Genomic DNA, 20262 nt, shown 5'->3' with positions numbered 1-20262 from the left:
ATCTCTGTCCAAGTACGCACTTATTTAATGTGCATTTGTACGTAGATATCAGTTGTGTATCATTCTCAATTTGTCTTCCTGGCTAAATGTTCCCTGTGTGCTGCTACAAAGCGTGGAAAGATGAAGCTTTGCTGAGAATATGGATTAGATTCAGTCTTTGAACACTGGCAAAATATGTAAATACCACTAACCACATCAAGTATAGAATTCTAAAACATCCAATAAACAGACTTGTTGTCACATTTTCCCCTTTTAACCAAATCTGAAGAAAAGACCACTTCTGTGTGTGATCTGAGCAAATGTGTCTAATCCACATGATTCTGAGAGGAAACACATGCTCCAGGAATCATCCCTGTATCCTCAATTTTCTTTTCAGTAATGTATCCTGCTGAGGTTTTTCTAGTAAGAGAATAAGGATGGTTATCAAATTAAAGCCAATTTTAAACCAAAATACTATTTTAGGTTAATTTCAAAGAGTGGTAATTCTCAAACTAGCAGCTCTTTTTCTTAGAGTTGCCTGACAGTTAACCTGGGCATTTTAACTGATGTGATTAAAGCCAAATACTAGGTAGGGATCCATATGAAACGGAAGAGGCAGGTCAGGCTAGTGAAAGGAGGGGGGGGGCGGGCACTGTTTTGGTTTGAAGTAGTCCCACTTCTTACAGAGGCTCTGGTATCAACAACTAGACATCCTAGGAAGGTTGGTTCTCCCTGTAGATCTTAGTTTTCTCGTCTGTAAGATGGGAGGGTCAGATGAGGCAACACTGAATGTTTCTTTATGCTTTGGGATTTTAAGATAGCAAGTGTTTTCTTAAAGCAGTTATTCACGGCACCTGGAGATGTTAGGATGATCTGGTACAGAGGTACAGGGGACAGAGATAGATTTCAGGACTGAGTGATCTTAGTCTCTAGCTCCATCCTTCCTCTGATCCTAGGTGATTTCAAGGAGAAGCACTTAATCTCCATGTAAGTGAATTGTGTGACTATAAATGCACAAGGGGATAGAGTGACCCTCAAACTTTGGAAGCCACCAGGAGAACTTCTGAGTGCACAGATGCGAGGTTTATGCCCAGTTTCTGACCTCGGAGGTCTGGGGTGGGGCCTGAGGCTCTGCATTTCTAACCAGTCAGGTAACAACTGATGCTGCATTTTGTGAACTACTGAGCCACCCTATCTTTTTATTTTATTTTTTAATTTTTATATTTATTTTTTAGTTTTCGGCGGACACAACATCTTTGTTTGTATGTGGTGCTGAGGATCGAACCCGGGCCGCACGCATGCCAGGCGAGCGCGCTACCGCTTGAGCCACATCCCCAGCCCCACCCTATCTTTTTAAATCATCTTTTATTTGTTCTAATTAGTTATACATAACAGTAGAATGCATTTTGACACATGTTATACAAATGGAACATAACTTCTGATTCCTCTGGCTGTACATGGTGCTGAGTCACACCAGCAGTATAATCATACATGTATACAGGGTAATAACGTCTGTCTCATTCTTGAAAAACTTTTCAACTCTAAGACTCCATTGTGAGTTGTACAGACTTTGGTAACATCTATATTTTTAATGAGTTACTTCCATCTCCTAGCCACCCAGTACACCAAGAGGGGGCTTCTCTTTCCTTGCAGGTTGCAGACACTGCAAAACTATTTCAAGGGCACATGTAATTAGTCTTATGACCACCTTCCTCTGTGAGACTCAAACATCTCTAGCAACATCTGGCCTCCCTGAATAAAAACACTCAAGGTTCAGAAAACCTTAGGCAACTTAGTTGATTGATGGGCTCAGCATCCTTGGTTCAGGTTTGTTGAACCAGAAAAAAGGCATAACTCCATTCATGCCTAGTTCACTAATGCAGAGGACAGAGGGTCAGCCTCCAGAAGGTCAAACATTCTTCAGTTGAGTGACATCATCATTAGGGAAATGTCCATTCCCACATCCATCTTATACAGCCTAAGCTAAAAAACAAACCTATAAGACTTTTTAAAAATTTGTTTTGTTTTTGGCTCTGGGGATTGAACCCAGAGGTGCTTTACTACTGAGACACATCCCCAGTCCCTTTTATTTTTTATTCTGAGACAGATCTCACCATGTTGTTTAGGGCCTTGCTAAGTTGCTGTAGCTTATGGTCCTACCGCTTCAGCCTCCCACCACACCTGGCACAATACTTTTTGGTAAAGTTATCCACATCACTAGATCTCAAAGTCAGTGAGACTTCAGAAATACTTGGAGAGTTTTAAAAAATATCAATGCTTGGGTCATACCTCCAAAGAGTCCGATTCAAACAGGGCATCGGGATTTTTAATAGCTCCCTATTGTGAAGCAAAGTCCAAGAATTACCAGTCTACAAAGAAATAGAATCGATCTGTTCTTTATTACTTTGTGTCCCTCAAGTTGTTTTGACATTCCAAACAGTGTGACCATTTGCCCTAAATTACCCTTAAGAATAAACACTAAAATCTTCACAAGTCCACAGAAGGTCGCAAAGAGAGTGGGCAATCAATCAATATCTCTTAGCTAATTCTGATGTACCTTTCATACTATTCAATAATTTTTTTTTTTAAGAGCTGGGCATGGTGGTACATGCCTGTCATCCCAGTGATTCAGGAGGTTGAGACAGGAGGACCACAAGTTCAAGGTCAGCCTCAGCAACTTAGCCAGGCCCTACGCAAGTTAGTGAGATCCTGTCTCAAAAGAAAAATCAAAAAGAGCTAGCTGGAGCTGGAGCTCAGTGGTAAAGCGCCTCTGGGTTCAATCCCCGGTACCAAACGAAAACAAAAATCATTGTGACAGGATATCCCCCAGAGGACAAATACAGTTTCTGCTGCAGAAAACCAGGTGAGGTTTGCCAGAGAGGACCTTTGCCTTCTAAATTGTAAGAGCTTTAAGAACATTATCCACATCCTGAAATCTTTCAAACTCCCAAGTGCCTGCCTGGCCCAGTGCTACTAGAGGCAGATTAGAAGCCCCAAAAAAACACTTGTTCGACCGACTTGAATTTCTGACTGTCTTTAAGCTTATGGGAATGTAGACCTTAGCAGAAGTGCTATTTCATCAGAAAGGGTAAGGCATACGGGTCTCTGGGTGTCGGGAATACGCAGGGTTTATTTCCCTTAAATCCCTTCCACTAAATGAGAACATTAGGGTTGGAACTTTATAAACTGTCTAACTACTCATTGGGAAAACATCCATTTCCCAAAGTGGGTGGCCTTGAGACACACACCTTTCTGACTGCAGCCACTAAAACCCAGTGCCACCTAAGACAGAATATGTGTAAGTTAGTTCTGGCTTTTGCCTCTATCTTATAAAGCTGTGGCCTTCTAAAAGTGACTGGAGAATGAACATAAAAGGGGCTGGGGTTGTAGCTCAGTGGTAGAGCACTTGCCTAGCACATGGGAGGCACTGGGTTCGATCCTCAGCACCACATACAAATAAATAAATAAAATAAAGGTATTGTGTCCATCTACAACTAAAAAACAAAACAACAACAAAAAAAAAACTTAAAAAAAAAAAAAAAGGGACAAAGCAGCAGGCCTTAGAGGGACAGGCCCATCTCCATTTCATTTGCACATGCTGCTCTCAATATTTTCTCAGAACACCGCAAACTAAACCTGTGGTTAACATCCAAGCAGACAGAGAGCTGCCTGGGCCGAGGCCAGCCTGGGTAAAACTTGAAGGCTGATTTTTCCCTTGAAACTGCTCTCCAGCGCTTTCCCTGCCACCCCATGCATTGCTAATTAGGAGCAGCCAAGGCCTGACATGAACACAGTCCTCTATGGTAAAATTGATTATTATATTACTATGGAAAGTAAGGAAGTAATTTTGTTCAAAATATCAAATTCCACAAAATCATACATGGCAGCTGTTAGTGTATGTATGCACGTGGGGGAGGGGCAAGTGTGTGAAAATACCATCTCTCTCCCTTCGGTTTTCTGACATCTTTGCAAAAATGTGAAGAAAAAAAAAAAACAGGCAGGAAAAGCAAAAAAGATTCTAACGCATAGAAGGCAGAAACCAAGAGCAAAGCTACATGATGGATTCTTTTTTTTTAAGACTAAAAAAATTCGCATGGTACAAGATACATTATAGGTCCATTTTATGAGTGTGGACTTGCTTTTTATGAGTGTGGACTTGAAAACCAGTATTCCTCTACCGCGGGTGTTGAAGCTACTTTTAATTGCATCAGATAAAAAAACGAGGTGAGTCATGTTTGGTTGTACTTGAGGCTGCTAACAGATCATCACTTCTGGGTCCAAATATGTCCTCTAGCCTCACTACGGAAGTTTATAGCTTACTTGTTTGCTTGGGGACTATTAAAAGAGTTTTGCTTTAAATTGTTAACTTTTTTTAAAGATACCCAAGAGTTGCTGAAATTCATATTGCGGCCAACTTCGGAGGTATTTAGAAGCCACGAGCATTGTCTCCTGGCAAAACCTCCCCTGCCCATGGCTTCTAACCCCGGCACTCCCTCCGGCTTCAGAATGAGTCTGATCCTGCACTCAACAGACGCGAGACACTTCATGCCTTTACATTCATTTTCCATTGTCAAAAAATTCCAGCAATTAACACAGGACACCTCAACCCTAAGAGACTTCCTAAGATTTCGGAATTCTGAATGCGGTCCCCTTGCTGTCCCCCGATCTGGTGATAATGCAATCTGTTTTCCAGTAGCTGCGCGATTTTTCTTTATGAAAGAGTTTAGTAAGTGGCGTAAAAAGAGCACACAGACTTACTGACATTGGGATCGCTGATTTCACTGGGGTCATGAGGTACCGTTTTAGGTCACATGTTAAACAACCGTTGTGAATCATTTATTAAAATTCTTTTAAACAGGAGGGGGTGGAGGTACAGACAAAACGCATACTCATGCACAAACGCTTAGCGCCAAGAATATGGTCAGAAATGCCACCTGGACTAAAGAATAAAAAGAACCCCTCGATTTCCCCTTGGGCTGGGGAGAGGTAGGGTGACGTCATGCAACCTTACCTTTCTGAAACAGATCAGGGCACCTGACATGAAGTGCTGACCTGCGGCCACCGAAGCCGGGAGTCATTTTGGGTGTCGCGCATGAACCTCCCTAGAAAATTCCAACAACATTCTACCAGCTTTCTGCATGCCAATCATGAAGAGCCTCCACTTAAGCTCTCACGAACCTGGGAAGGGGCAGAGGAGGGGGGCATGTAAGCAAAGGAGAGAAGGAAAGAGAAAGAGTGGTCTCAGCCACTGCATACCGGTCTGGAAGGGGAGTCACATGCCACCGGGAGCCATTCCTGCTGCATTACACAGGCTGAGTTAAATGGCCAACAATATCAGTCGATGTTTATGCCACATGTTCTCAGCCTCTTCACATATCAACACCCAAGCCAGCCCTATGCAGAGAGGTCTCCTGAGAAAGCTTCTGCGGGAAGGAGTCTTAAGCTAATTGTGCTGGCCACTTTCAGTTAAATTCCAAAGCCTCCTGGCCTGGTTTACTTCCCTATTTGTTGTTGTTGATGTTGGGGGTTTATTTTTAGTTCGCTTGCTTGTTTGTTACTCTGGATTACACAGGTGACAATTTGGTCCTGAAGGTATCCACAAGAACCTTTAGCAATGTAGCCACATCAGACAGCACCGACAGTCTCCCAACTAGCAAACCTCCTGCACCCCTGCCCTTTCTTTTGCTTTTTTTTTTTTTTGGTAGAACGAGAGATGAAGTGAGAGAACCCCCCATCACCTCACCTGCCTAGCAACATCTGTCAGTAGGAAAAATGTTCTCCTTTCCTCCAAGCAGCGGCTGGGGTGACATTGCCTCCCAGGGAATGCCACAGACATTTTGGTGGTCAGAACCTTAAGCAGTAAACTGGCATTTACTGGGCAGAGACAGGAGTGGAGTAACCACAATATCCAAAACACTGCGGTTCAGAAACCGCTCTAAGGCTAAGGACCCCAACCAGTGTTACAGAAAACACAAAAGAAAGGAAAAAATGATGGAAGGGGAGGGGAGGGGAAAGGAGGAGAAGGGAGGAAGAAAGTTAAAGCTTAAAAGAAGGAGAAAAATAAAAAAGCCAAGATGCTCCTCCCTGGGAAGAAGGTACTAAAGCCCTGGGGTTTGATATATTTTACAGTTTAATTACTTACAAAGCTTTCCAGAAGCCACCATTTTTTTTTAACTGTTCTCTTTCCAAAGCTCATACTTCAACCATCAAACCACTTTCACATGATTTTCTTTTTCTTTTTTTTCCTCCTTTTGTTTTGGGTACTAGGGATTGAGCTCAGGGGCATTCGACCACTGAGCCACATCCCCCGCCCCATTTTGTATTTTATTTAGGGACAGGGTTTCAGTGAGTTGCTTAGAGCCTCACTTTTGCTGAGGCTGGCTTTGAATTCGTAATCCTCCAGCCTCAGCCTCCCAAGCCACTAGAATTACAGGCATGCACCACGGCGCGCGGCTCACTTTCACATGATTTTCTAAATCAAAATCTGCTGTCATAGGTGCCTCATTGCCAGGTCGTGTAAAGCAATCATCATCCCAATTTGTCCCATTTGGGACAATCCAGTGTTCATCTGCAATGCCTGGGCATTCATCCCCTTCCAAAATGATTCCACAGAATGTTTTTTAAAAGGTTAAAAACCCCGAAGAGCTTATAAACAACCTAATGATGAAAGCTTAGTAGGTTCTCCTGCTCTTAGACCCTGGTGGAGGATGGGGGGATGGGGGGCGGCTCATCTCCTACCCTTACCATCCATGGGTGTGCCGGCCTCAGGGAGGTCTCCCTCCTGCTGGGGCTGATGGCTGACTCTGTGTGTGATGCTTATACAGCTCACTGCAAAACCAAAGTGAAAGCCTCTCAGATCTGTCTGAACAGCCTGCTCCCAGCTGCCCCCAAGGACATGCACCCCACCACCAGCAGCCTCAGGGCGCTCCCAGGAGAGCCCATGGGCTCCGCGGCCTAATTCAGTCACAGCCCACAGGCCGCCCCAGGCTCAGTTGGCTCTCGGCCCCAAACTCAGTCCCAGACACCCCAAGGCGCCAGTCCCAGATCCTGACCTACAGGAACTAGCCAACCTGGCCACAGCTTCACTTCTGCCCAGGCCTTGGTCCCTCCCTGATCCACTGGGTTTCCCCAGGGCACAAGGCTCCACTCCAATCTGCCACGGGACATTTGCCCTTTCTCAGCCTATGCCCAGGACTTTCTTGGGATCAGAGTTTACTGAAAAGTGCTCCTCCACACACCCCCAAACCAGAACCCACGGGCCGTGTTCCCACCTGCCCCTCGAGGGAGAAGGAGTGGTGTGTAGTGGTTCAGAACAAAGACCATGAGGCCAGCCGGCCACAGCTGGCCACAGGAAAGGGGACTGGCGTTCACGCCCACCTCCAGGATTGTGAGAGAAGGTACACATCCAACACAGCCCAGAACCTGGTGCAGCCGGGTGTGTGTCTGTTAGCCAGAGCTCTGTAACATGATACGTTGAATGTGAACTTTCATTTTATTAAAATAAGCAGCCCAGTTACACGGCCCAGGGTGTGATTCCTCAAGTGTGAACGTGGAATCACATTCAATACCTGGAATGAGCCCTTCTAACAGAATGGTCCCTAGCACTTACCCAGAGACTAGGTGACATCTGGAAATGGAGAAGCACAAACTGAAATTCAATCTAATATTTAGTAAATTGTTAAGTACCTACTGTATACCAGCACTGGGAGGGAGGGACAAGAGGCAACATGGAGCGTGGGTGTGTACGTGAGGCGCTATGCAATCTGCTTCACTCATCTCTCAGTCTTCACTCCACTTTACAGATGAGCACCCTGAGGCTCCAAATGACCCAGTTCATCACCTAAAGAGCCAGAGCTAGTATGTAGTCATCTGAAACAAGGTCTGTTTGATTCTGAAAACTTTGTCTTTCCACTAAAACACCTCCCAGTGTGCAAGGTGAGTCCTAAATGTCAAGGATACACTTACAGTAAAATGAAACAACTGACTAGGGTAAGGCATGTTCATTGTATGATCAGAGCAGGTCCAGCTGGTAAGACCCAGTGCAAAATGGAAATGCAGGGCACTTGTTCAAAACCTGCTAGGAATTTTAAGAAGGCTACAGCACAGCGTTAACCCAATGGAGCAGGAGGGCCTCCTAAGCATGGACCCTTGTGCAAATGCACACCCGGAGGCCAGTCCTGAGCAGGAGGGAAGAACTTGGTCAGATTGGAGGGACCACATTTCCCACCTACCCTGACAGGAGCAAGTCAGGGAGCAGCACAGTCCGAGGCCTTGCGGATGGTCCAGCCAGTCTGTCCCTATTCCCTTTGGCTCTTTCTCCTACCTGCTCCAGAGCTAGGACGAGGACAAGAGGTAAAACTTGGATTGGGAGAAGCAGGAGGCACAGATGGCCCAAATGAACACTGCTATGTGTTATGATGCTATGGGTCTCTACAGCTGCCACAACGGAAGAGGATGACCTGGCTTTCACCTCTGGGGACGTGTCCTGCAATGGGTGGTGCCATGATCCCCAATGGAAGTAGGCAAAGGTGGTAAATTCACCAATGTACTGAAGGGACACACTGGCAGGGGTATACAGCCCATATCGAGGAGGTAATCAGAGAGCACAACAGATGCTCACCTTGGAGTTGTGAGATGTGGCTGGGCCTGGCTCTATCGTCCACTCACTGTGTGGCCCCAGCTAGTTACCTAGACTTTATGACTCAAGATGCCCAATGCCAAACCGTGAGAACTTAAGGATATGTCCCAAAGACATTACAAAGCAGTGTTTACTATCCCCATGTTATTTCATATTAAATTAAAAACCAGTGTGCAAAATTTTATATATATATATAATAATTATAGCCATACCGCCCTTTGGTAGGAAACACTTGTAGATAACACATCTAAAGGTTAACAGGGACAGATGTGACTAGACCGCAGAATTGGAGGTAATTTCTTACTCCTTCCTCCTTTTGTAAATTTCCCAACTTTTCTTTAATAAATCTGCCTGGTTTCCAATTAAAAAATAACTTTTTACAAGACAAAATAATTCAGCTGGACTAATCCCACCCCATCCCATGGAACTTATGGGGCCTTCAATTGAACCCTGCAGATTTAAGTGTCTCACAGCCCCTTCCCACCGTGGAGATTTCTCTCCCAGAGACCCCATGCAAAAAAGTGAAGGCAAGTACGTGCAGAAGCGGGTGTTCATATGGGGCACTGCACGTTTGTCTCCACACAAAGGCCAAAGCGCATGATTCAGATGGATTTTCACACTTCTGTTCCAGGAAGACCTCTGCGGAGGCAGCAGAAGCAGACTTCTGCTTGTAGAAGCGCGTTGTCCAGGGACCACAGAGGTTCATTTTATAACCTCAGACTCCTGCACCAGAGGGGTCAAGGTTGCCAGCGCAAAGGGGGCTGTTTGGTACATGCTACAGCCTGAGGTCCCCAGCCTCTGCCCTTTCCTCTTGTGCCCCCTCTCTCTCCACCCCGCACCATCACCATTGGTCTGAGTGAATTGTAGAGAGTCAGCTAGGACCAAGGAGAAAAGGTGGGGTGACCATTCAACCTATGGAGATGGGCTCAGCACCTCCAGTTTAGCACTCTATCCTCTCCGCCGGGTTCTGTGTAACTCTCAGGGAGGTACTGGGTAATCTTTTCTTTGGGGTATGCAAGTACAAAGGGAGGAGCAACCAATGACGGGTGACTCCATGCCAGTCCAGGATTAGAGGCTGTGTAGCAGGGCTCCTCTAATCCTCAGCACTCTGAGCCAGGGTTGGCTACCTGACCTCCCTTTCTCCTGGGAATCTTGTGGAGCTGAACCTCCACCCACGCTGGATGGGCAGAGCTGCTCCCTGCCATGGCTCTCCCTCCTCCTCCCACTGCTGGGACCAGCCAGTGCCTGCCTGGAATAGCACAGTCATTGGACAAGAAGTACAGAAGCTTCCAGGGCCTGAAAGAGCTCAATTCATGTGCAGCATGTGTGGAAACCACTGGAAACAACTCTGGGTCCTCTCCTCTCCCTTTCCTTCCCTCCCCCCTCTCCTCACCCCTCTCTTCTTTCCTGTGCAACACAAAAGTGGTAACTCAAGGTAAAACTATCTCTAAACCCCAGTTTCTCTTTCAAACCAGGGCTGACTGTGCTATCTTTAGCAATGAGGAAAAAAAGAAGTTCCAGAAAAGAGGAGGCCCCTGGGATGGATGGGAGGCAGCACGTCAAATACAGAGTGACCCCCCCCCCACCCCCGACAGAGCCATGGTAAAGGTCCTAACCTCTTGATACAAGAAAATACAAGGAAAGAACAAAGACAGGATTCGTTCCCAGAATGAACAAGCTTGGCCAGTGGAAAGGCTGCATCCTGCACAGACAAAGGCCAGGCACAGACGCTAGCAGAGGAAACTAGTCAAGAGTGGTGAGTCAGACAATGTGGGCATGAGCCCATTGGAGGAAAGGAAATTGGTTCTTTGTTGAGCAGGGATTTTAATTCCCACCCGGCTAAGTGTTATTCCTCCGTAGGTTCTCCTGGGGCCCACAAAACAGAAGCAGGAAGCATCCGTGAATTTTGCAGATTTGCCCTTTAAAGACTGAACACAGCCTCTAGTCACAAATCTCACACTGGGGCTGCATTGCGACCATATTCTTGGGACCTCTGCACAAGCTCTTCTCTCTACCTGAGCTGCACTGTCCAACAGGATAGTTACTAGGCGCAGGTAGCAATTTAAATTTAAGTTATTCCTGTTAAATAAAATTTAAAACTCAGTTCCTCCATTGCACCAGCCACATTTCAACTGCTTAACAGTCACATGTGACTGGCAGCTACCACCTTGAACAGCAGGGCATTGAACATTTTCAGCATTCTGGGAGTTCTATGGGACAGGACTGCTTCAGAGCTTCATGTGACTGACACCCTCGGGATCCTGTGCCACTGTCATCTTCTCAAAGAGGCTACCTTGCACCTAGGAATCTAAGGCAGGACATTGGGTCATTCTCTGTCACCTTCCCTGAACCTACCTTTATCACTATGCAATTACCTTATTTTTTAATTCTGTGCTTTATTACCTGCCCATCCCTGGAGTAAAAGCTGCAAAAGAGCAGGGCTCTTATCTTTCTTTTCTACTGCTATGTGCCCAGTGTCTAGACAGTAATGCATTTCTCCACGTGCACTGCAAAAACAAGTAGTGGAATGGACCGACACTGTTGAATAAATGGTGCACAGCACTCTGGGATTACAGGATGCCAGCCACTCCAAACAGATGTCACTTAGCTTCCCATGGACCGAGATAACCTCTAAGCGTAGGTCCCATCAGAAGCATCTGGGGAGACTGTAAGTGGGGGACCCGCTGAAGTAGTAGCAGAGTAGCTGAAAACAACTTTGTCCACGCTCCCTGAGAACCCAGTTGCCTTTTGTCCCCTCTTTCATCAGTCAACAGCACCGTGTCCGGCACTGTGCCCTGTCTTCCTTCGCTGTTTTTGTAAAAGAGCAAAATATCCTCTCACATAGTAGTAGACATTCCCCACAGGATATCAGTTTTCCTCCACATGTGTACACAAAAACAACAACTGGATGGCCTACACTCTAAGTTTAAGGCACTGGTATTTCCATACTTTGCATGCTTTTGGACTGCTTTCTGATACCCCTCAGGAGCAGGAGGAACTACTGTCTTACAACTTTGTTTTACTACTGACCTCAATTAAAAGTTGAATGGCAAGAGTATGACAGTCAGCAAAACATGACCCGATGGCCAAACACCAGAGTATAAAGATATAAAAGCTGAAAAACAGACCATGTGAGATGTTTTACGGACCTTTCATAACAAGCTGAGTGGGATCAAAATATTCAGCCAGAATATCAGAAAAACAGGAAATAGAAGCTGGGCATGGTGGTGCATGCCTATAATCCCAGCAATATGAGAGGCTGAGGCAGGAGGATTGCAAGTTCAAAGCCATCCTCAGCAACTCAAAGTCCTTAGCAACTGGGCAAGACTCTGTGTCAAAATAAAAAATAAAAAGGGCTGGGATGTAGCTCAGGAGTGAAGTGCACTTCCCACTACAAAGAGGAGGGGGAGGAGGAGGAGGAGGAGGAAGAGGGGGAGGAGGAGGAGGGGGAGGAGGAGGAAAAATAACATGTGCTTGGGAGGAGAATAATAAACAAATAGAAAGCAAAATAAAAGCATGTGAACTCTGTCCTCTGAACCATAGTAGGAAGGGACCCTTTCGGTGAAGGAAATTGGGGGGCTGGAGGTAACAACCCTGTAGCTTGCCAAGAAAGCCGGGGACAGCTATGAAGAAGCTCTTTGGCAATGTGCTCTGCAATTATAACTAGGGAAGCACATCTGATTCTAAGCTGTTTTCCCCTTAATGAGCACACAGCAATTGTTTGCCTAGGGTTTAACTGAAGTCCTTGCAACATTAATTAATAAATGAACCAGCCTCACTTGGGTAGCAACACTGCAGAACAATGCATTTTAAGAGAACTGGTGAGGGGATACATCTTTTGCTCCAAAGTTTTATTAACTCAAATTCCACTATACATTCTGATATGATTTCCAGGAAATTGGGTCCTCTCTGATGTGCAATTAACCATAAGACTGCACAAAATATGGTGACAGGCAGCAAGATTGGTTCCCACTGTCATTTTGTCTTCGGCTGAGTTTTAAACAGAGATGCACAGGCACCTCCATTCCTTGACCAAAATGACAGTCCCTGCTACGAGAGGGAAGGTCATGCTCACTGCCAGGAGCCTGGACATGGGAGAGATGCACAGTGAGGTGTGAGGACGGCAGAAGCCAGATCAGCACATCAACTCCATGAGCAATGGGATGACAAACATCCAGCAGAGCCCCTCTCACCACCATCCTCCACAGCTCCTCCACTCTCACTTCTCTCTTAGGCGGCCGCACAGGAGTTCCCTGCGTAGGACAAGGCTAAACTCTCCAAGGGCAAGGCCCCCACACCACCAGCATGGTGCTTCCACACAGAACTCTGGTGCATGTTTTCTGAGTCAATGATTGATTTACAGGCTTTTCCTCTAGTTGATGATAATTTCAGAGATTTTAAGTTAGGGATGTGAGGGCCAAATGGTCAGAAATTCAGTCTTGACATTTGGGATTTAAAGTTTTAAAATCTCCATCCAACACCAACTGGTCAAAACGTGACATTGTGGGTAGGCCAAAGACTGGACTCACAAACCTGAGTGACTCAAACTTATCCGCTGACATATCCTAAGCCACAGACAGTCAGGAATCTGCCTTCATGGTCACAGACACACGTTGCAGCATTAAGGATCAGGGTATGGGAGAAGAAGCCGCTGACTAATGCTGTCTCCACAGCCCGAATCAAAGCCAACTGCCCTCATAGCCACCCTTGGAGAGGCTGGACCTCAGCCACTGCAGGGCAGCTCAGGGGCAGCTGGGCAGCTAACTAGTTTTCCTTTGGTGGTCATTGTTTTGGGTTTTTTTTTTTTTTTTTTTTGAGGCAAACATGAGACTTCTTAACCAACCAATTAAAGTTATCCCCTGGGAAAAAATAAATGGGATCAAGCAAGATGGGCTTTTCAATTTCATTATGTTCATGTTCATGTTTCATAATGTTAATGGGCAGCCAGCAAAAGTCTCACACTCCCCTCCCAACTCCTAAAGTCTGCACCAGATCAGTCTCCCATACGGCTACTAATCTCTTCACACAAATAAAAACTTGTGGTCCCACATTCCCTTGATCTCTCTGCACTTGAAGTTTCTAAATTTCCTAAGGAGAAATAAGAGTTGTTAAGCACATAAGCATAATTTTATACAATAAAAATGTAATAGCTTTTTCCCATAAGAGCAGGTTGGGTAGGTTGGATTATTTAGATCCCAAATCCTCTGGCCGAAAACAGCTGTGGATATGTCACCTTAAAAACACTGAAGGGCTGAAAGCTAGCACAGTCCTGTCAGGCCAGTTTGAGGGGAAGCATGAACCCAGACACCAGTGGAGTATTTGAGTGCACAGTTGATCTTCCTTGTAGTCACTGGAGGGGTGAGGATGACAGAGGTCAGGGCCCAGAGCACACCCAACATGAACACTCGCACAGGGGACCTTTACCTCATTAAGCTGGGCCTGAAGGGCCACACCCTCATGGTTAGAATAAACCAGAATTAATCTGGTACTTCCTGTCCCTCCCACCCCTAGGGCCCAGGGAGAAACCTAAGCAGAGCAGGAAAAGAAAAAAGGAGGGGGTAAAATACCCCTGAAAGATCTGCACCTGGGGATGGAGAGCACAGGTGGGCAGTGACTTTGGTTTGTAGGGACTCTTCTAAAGAGGAGAAAGCACTTACCCTAGGGCTCAGGGAGCTCCACAAATACTTTCTTATGACCAATAACTAGCAATGTGGTCAAGCATATAAGGAAATAGTTAATCAGGAGTCCTTAGAAATAAGCACCATGAGTGAGGACCAGTGTAAGGAAGAGGGGTAGACACTGAGATGGACAGGCTTCCCACACAGACTTACTGGGTTCACCTGTGCTCACCACATGAAAAGGTAAACAGTGAGCATGCTAGCATCTGCAGGGAACAAGAAACTGTAAAAAAAAAAAAGTAAAGAACAAAAATTTACTGCCTTTCCTATCCTCTACTATCCCCCCTCCCCTCCCCTCCCCTCCCCTCTTCTCTCTGCAGCAGAATACAACAAACACTAGTATGGCAACATGTAAATCAATGGATGTGTAACTGATATGATTCTGCAATCTGTATACGGGGTAAAAATGGGAGTTCATAACCCACTTGAATCAAAGTGTGAAATATGATATGTCAAGAACTATGTAATGTTTTGAACAACCAACAATAAAAAATTTTAAAAAAATAAAGATTATAAAAATTTAAAAACCAGTAGATTTTGAAGAGAATCAAATGGAACTTTGAGAAACGAACCATTTAATTACAAATAAAAATCTTAATTGAAGTGTTTGGCTAAAGATTAAAAGCAAGAGATGAATTAGAACTAGAAGTTAGATCATAAGAAATGCTCCTGGATACAGCAGGATTTAGTAAGAAGGTCCAACATACATTTCTCAGGGGTCCCAGAAGAAAACAATGGGGATGGGCTGAGATAATATCAAAGAAATAATTCCTGGGGATTGTTCATAACCATTGAAAGACTGGAGTTGAAAGACCACAGAATCTCAAGAAGAATAAACATAAAGGAAGGAGCACTAGGCACATTATAGCTGTCAGTGATCACAACGGACAAAACTAAAAGAAAATCTTAAGGGAAAAATACTTATTACCTTAAAGGAATGACAGAATAATGACATTTCAACAACAAAAAAAATGGGAGCCAAGGCCTGGGGCTCAGTGGTAGAGTGCTCCCCTAGCACAGGTGAGGCACTGAGTTCCATCCTCAGAATCGCATACAAACAAATAAGTAAAATAAAGATTAAATTCTTAAAAAAAAAATAAGTGGAGTAGAAGGGGAGCCAAAAGACAGTTGAATATCTTTAAAATGTTGAGAGAAAATAATGACTAACCTCTATACTGATGTGGAAAGATGAATAAGGTTTCCAAAAACATCAGGTCATGGTCCCTAATATGGCATTAAAAAAAGAAGAAGAAAAGAAAGAATCTGAAGATTGATTAAGCTGAGGATCTTGAGTTGGGGACATCATCCTGGATTATCTAGGTGGCCCTAAGTGCAACCACAGAGTTATTGTGCTGGTTGCTGGCTTTGAGGAAGGAGGAGGGAGCCAAGAGCCAAGGAACGTAAGGACAGCAGCTCTAGAGGCTCGAAAAGGCAGGACTCTCCTCTGGACCCTGCAGAGGGAGCAAAGCTCCCCAGATGTCTCCATTTCAGCACAGTGAAAGGGACTGGGCTTCTGTCCTATAGAACCCTAGGAAAAGTTGCCAAGTTTGGGAACTGGCTGCAGAAACCGTAGGAAACTAAGACAACTGTCGAGAATACCCTTCCACAATGAAGATGAAATACAGTTCTCAGGCATACAGAACCTGAGAGAATCCATCACCAGCAAAGGAGATTCTAAAGGTTGTGCTTCGGGCAGAAAGCACCCGATCACACAGGAGGGTGAAACAGGAAGGAGAATGAAGAGCAAAGAGGGTAGGAAATGCAGCAAGAGAGACATGAATGCCAACTGGGTAGAGCCACGCATTTCATGATGTTCTTTAAAAAAACACAGAATTAAAACACACAACAAGAGAAAATAAGTTGGGAGAGGCTAAGTGTTTTGAGAGTGTTCCAAGAACCTGGTATTACAAAATAGAAAATCAAAGTTTTTATGAACTTTAGATGCTTTATGAACTTTATATGCATGATTTCTGGAGTAGAGAGAGTGTGTAACCTCCTAACTCACAAAGGGAACACAGGTAGTAAAACTACAGAGAAAAGCAAGGACACTACCTCAAAACTGGGAAAGGAGGCTGGGCTGGGTCAGGGGCCCTGAGGGGCTTCTCAGCACCAGGGGCTTCCCACCAATGGACCTGTGATAGTTCCTAGCTGTTTGCTTTATTCGCTAAACTCTGCGTAACTGCTTTATTTTTTGAAGCGTGTGTAACACTTACAATGGGATTGAGAACAATCAAGCACGTATGCATTTCCTTTCAACTACATTCTATGCCCAGACTCTTCTGTCTCAGTGTTTAGTAAATAAAAAATCCATAGACGTGGTCATACAAAAACCTGCACGCAGATGTTTATAGCGACTGTGTTCATAATTGCCAAAACTTGAAAGCAACTCAGATGCTTTTCAGTAGATGAGTGGATAAATAAACTGTGGTGCATCCAGACAACGGAATATTATTCAGTGCTACAAAGAAAGGAGCTGTCAAGCCATGTAAAGACCTGGAGGTACTTTAAATGCATAGGACTAAGTGAAAGATGTCAATCTGAAAAGGATTATATACTGCATGGTCGCAACTATGTGACGTTCTGGAAAAGGCAAAACAGTGAAGATGGTCAGGGGTCGGTGGGAAGGGATGAATAGGAGAAGGGCAGTAAAAATACTCTGCATGATGCTAAATGATGGCGACATGTCAGTGTGCGTTTGTCCAAATCCATAGAAGGTACAGCACCAGGAGTGACCCCTGCTGTAAACTATGAACTTAGAAGAGTAAAGATGTACTGATGCAGGTTCACCAATTTTAAGAAAATTACCGCTTTGGCGGAGGATGTTGATAATTGGGAAGACTGCACGTGTGCAGGGGGTATATATGAAAAACTCTTTACCTTCTCAATTTTGCTGTGAACCTAAAACTGCTCTAAGGACGCCAGGCCTTGATTGGTTGCCAAGAGGCGGGGCGACTCAACCGCTTGAGTCGTGGCCGCAACCGCGAAGAGAGCCATGGGTCAGGCGGCCAAGGTTTTACAGCTCTTTAAAACATTGCACAGAACAAGACAACAAGTTTTTAAAAATGACCCCAGAGCATTAGAAGCAGCCAGAATAAAGATAAATGAAGAATTCAAAAGTAATAAAAGTGAAACTTCTCCTAAGAAAATAGAAGAGCTAATGAAAATAGGTTCTGATGTTGAACTGTTGCTCAGAACATCTGTTATACAAGGCATTCACACAGACCACAATACCCTGAAATTGGTCCCTAGGAAAGATCTTCTTCTAGAAAATGTACCATACTGTGATGCACCAACTCAGAAGCAATGAATTTTCTAGGATAAAACAAGACTTTGTACATTTTAACTATAAAATGTGTAACTGGCAAAAGTCCTAGAAATATTGAAAATGAATGAATTAAAGAGTAACATCATAATTTAATTCTACATTAAAAGGACATTGCTAAGAACTACAGAAAAAAAAAATAAATAAATAAATAAAACTGCTCTAAAAAAACAAAACTGGCTTTAAGGAAAAAAAAAAAAAAACTTATACCCTATAATCACAGCAACTCGGGAGGCTGAGACAGGAGATTGCAAATTCAAAGCCAGTGACTTAGTGAGGCCCTAAGCAACTTACCAAGACCTTTCTCTAAATAAAAATAAATTTATTAATTAAAAGGGCGGAGGATCTGGCTCAGTGCTTAAGCATCCCTGGGTTCAATTCTCAGCATCAAAAAAAGAAAGAAAGGAAAAATAAAGGTTTGCTATGGGGGATCATTTGCTGTCTTCCTCTCTCCCAGTCTCCTTCCAAAAGCCAACATCGATAGTGTTCTTATTTGTACTTTGCAGTTTTAATGCTTTCACCCAATAAACTCTGTATTTAAACAAAAAATCCACAGACAGGTTCTCCAGAGACTATCTTGTGCAGCTTCTAATAAGTAAATTATGATTATCCCCAGCTTATGGATGACGCAACTCAAATCTAATGAAGTTAAGCAATTGATCCAAACTCATAGTGACTGCATCTAAACTGAAAATAACTTCCGTGTCTATTTTTCAACCCGAAAAAAAGCAAATTTTACTTTTACATAACCCTCCCCCACCACATACACACCCTTCGTATGTCACAAGCATTGGAAAGTTTTCTCCTTGTTGATTTGTGGCACTGAGATAGCCCCAGAACCAAGTCCACATCCTTTTGCCTCTGACTAGTGTGCAAATTTAAGCAAAGCTGCCCATGGCCACAAATGTGTCAGCACCTGTAATTAGCAGTACCCTTGAAAGACTCTCCCTTAATATTGACGCAACCACACAATTCAAGCGGCACCAGAGGAGGGATAGAAAACACAGGACCCATAATCAGGCCTGGACTTGAACGTGGCTTCCCAAGGAGATGCTTGCCAGAAACAATGCTGCTGACACAGCAAAAAAGCATGCATCACACCACAGGGCACAGCAGCATACTAGAGAGGAACAGTCATTGCCCCAGACCCTGGGAGGGAGGAAGCACCACCCAGCTTCCCCTGTATGGTGGAGGAGGGGAAGCACAAACAGTGGCCATGGCTTGAGAAACAAGTCTGCACAGAGTTTTTAAGAAACCAATTTTTACCTTAAAACAAATGAATTTAAAGAGAAACTTCATTGATCACAAATTTTCTGTATTATCTAACAAAATAAAACAACTGCTGTAAAACACAAGATTTTCAACATTGGTCACCAGTCACCGAAAATAGGAATTTCACACATTTGCCTCTGGCAAACATCTGCTTTTCTCAGGTCCTCCCCTTACTTTTGACTTCTGCTGCACAAACTCTATCACTTCCATGGACTTGCTTGACCTTAGTTGAAAGGTTACTGTTTTCATGTACGTCAACAAACTAGTAATGGAGCTAAAAAGGTACCGAGTCAAATCACTGCCTAAATTTCAGAAACCGCAGTTTTCAAGCAGTGTGGCCATTTTCACTAAAATTATCCAAGTCACAAATAGCCACAGTGAAGTTTATTTTAGGCATCCTTAGAACATACCCTACAAAACAATATTGTGACAACTGCATCAAGCCCCCAATTTCTCAAACCACTTGGCAAGGGGGAAAAAAATACCCAGAAGATGCCAAGAAGAAATGGCAAATGAAATGAAGAAATGCCTCTTCTCCCAATAAAGAGAAGATAGAGGAAAAAATCCCGAATGAAGGGAGCGTGTTGTCTACACCCCAATCTGATGCTGCTGCAACCGCCTCTCCAGTTGGTTAGATTCTCAATAGAGTCTCTTAAAATCCATTTCCATGGTGGAGAGGGACCATTAGAGAGTGCTCCCATCTTCCAACTCTGATTCTCTTGTTATCCTTCATGCAGATTTTGCAGAGACATCCTGTACGGTTTGAAGAATCTGTCCACACACATGATATTTAAGATCACTCAGATCTTGGACACACTCCCTCACTGTATTGACAGCAGCAAAAACTATAATTATAAATACTCAATCGGAGTCATGCTACCCTCCTCCTTTCTCTTTGTCTTCAAATCTCTCTCTCTCTTCTCTCTCTCTCTCTCTCTCTCTCTCTCTCTGCAGGCCAAAAGGAAATGATTTCCCATATTCTGCTTGTCTCCTTGGGTCAGCCTTATTTCACTGATGAAAAAACTCAGGCAATGATGAACATTTTTTCATATATTTGTTGGTTAATTGTACATCATCTTCTGAGAAGTGTCTGTTCAGGTCCTTGGCCCACTTATTTTTTTTTTTTTAAGAGAGAGAGAGAGAGAGAGAGAGAGAGAGTTTTTTTAATATTTATTTTTTAGTTTTCGGCGGACACAGCATCTTTGTATGTGGTGCTGAGGATCGAACCCGGGCCGCACGCATGCCAGGCAAGCGTGCTACCGCTTGAGCCACATCCCCAGCCCCCTTGGCCCACTTATTGATTGAGTTATTTGTTGTTGTTTTGGTGCTTAGCTTTTTGAGTTTTTTATATACCCTAGAGATTGGTGCTCTAT

General features: G+C 44.2%; 2 protein-coding genes across 5 annotated transcripts in view; one reads left to right on the top strand and one right to left on the bottom strand.

The window, feature by feature from the left end:
• Positions 1-20262, bottom strand: part of Rbm20 (RNA binding motif protein 20) — a 185159-nt gene that overhangs the window by 66032 nt on the left and 98865 nt on the right. The window contains exon 1 of one of the 4 annotated variants that reach the window (XM_048807321.1): positions 4991-6318. The exons of the other annotated variants lie outside the window; for them this stretch is intronic. The gene's annotated coding sequence lies outside the window, so the exon portion shown is untranslated. Of the gene's footprint in view, positions 1-4990; positions 6319-20262 lie in introns of those variants that run through there. 4 annotated transcript variants of the gene reach the window in all.
• LOC107149886 (complex III assembly factor LYRM7) lies at positions 17218-17746 on the top strand. Its single transcript, XM_015494784.2, has one exon. It carries the CDS (start codon positions 17288-17290, stop codon positions 17600-17602), a length of 315 nt encoding a protein of 104 aa, XP_015350270.1. The 5' UTR covers positions 17218-17287; the 3' UTR covers positions 17603-17746.

This window comes from Marmota marmota, unplaced genomic scaffold (genome assembly GCF_001458135.2).
Source record: "Marmota marmota marmota unplaced genomic scaffold, marMar, whole genome shotgun sequence".
Taxonomy (NCBI): Eukaryota; Metazoa; Chordata; class Mammalia; order Rodentia; family Sciuridae; genus Marmota; species Marmota marmota.
The sequence above is the reverse complement of the archived record's forward strand: the minus strand, read 5'-3'. Positions and strand labels throughout refer to the sequence as shown.

Excerpts from the sequence above, each read along its gene's own strand:
- LOC107149886 (XM_015494784.2), top strand. The coding sequence starts at position 17,288 with ATGGGTCAGGCGGCCAAGGTTTTACAGCTCTTTAAAACATTGCACAGA.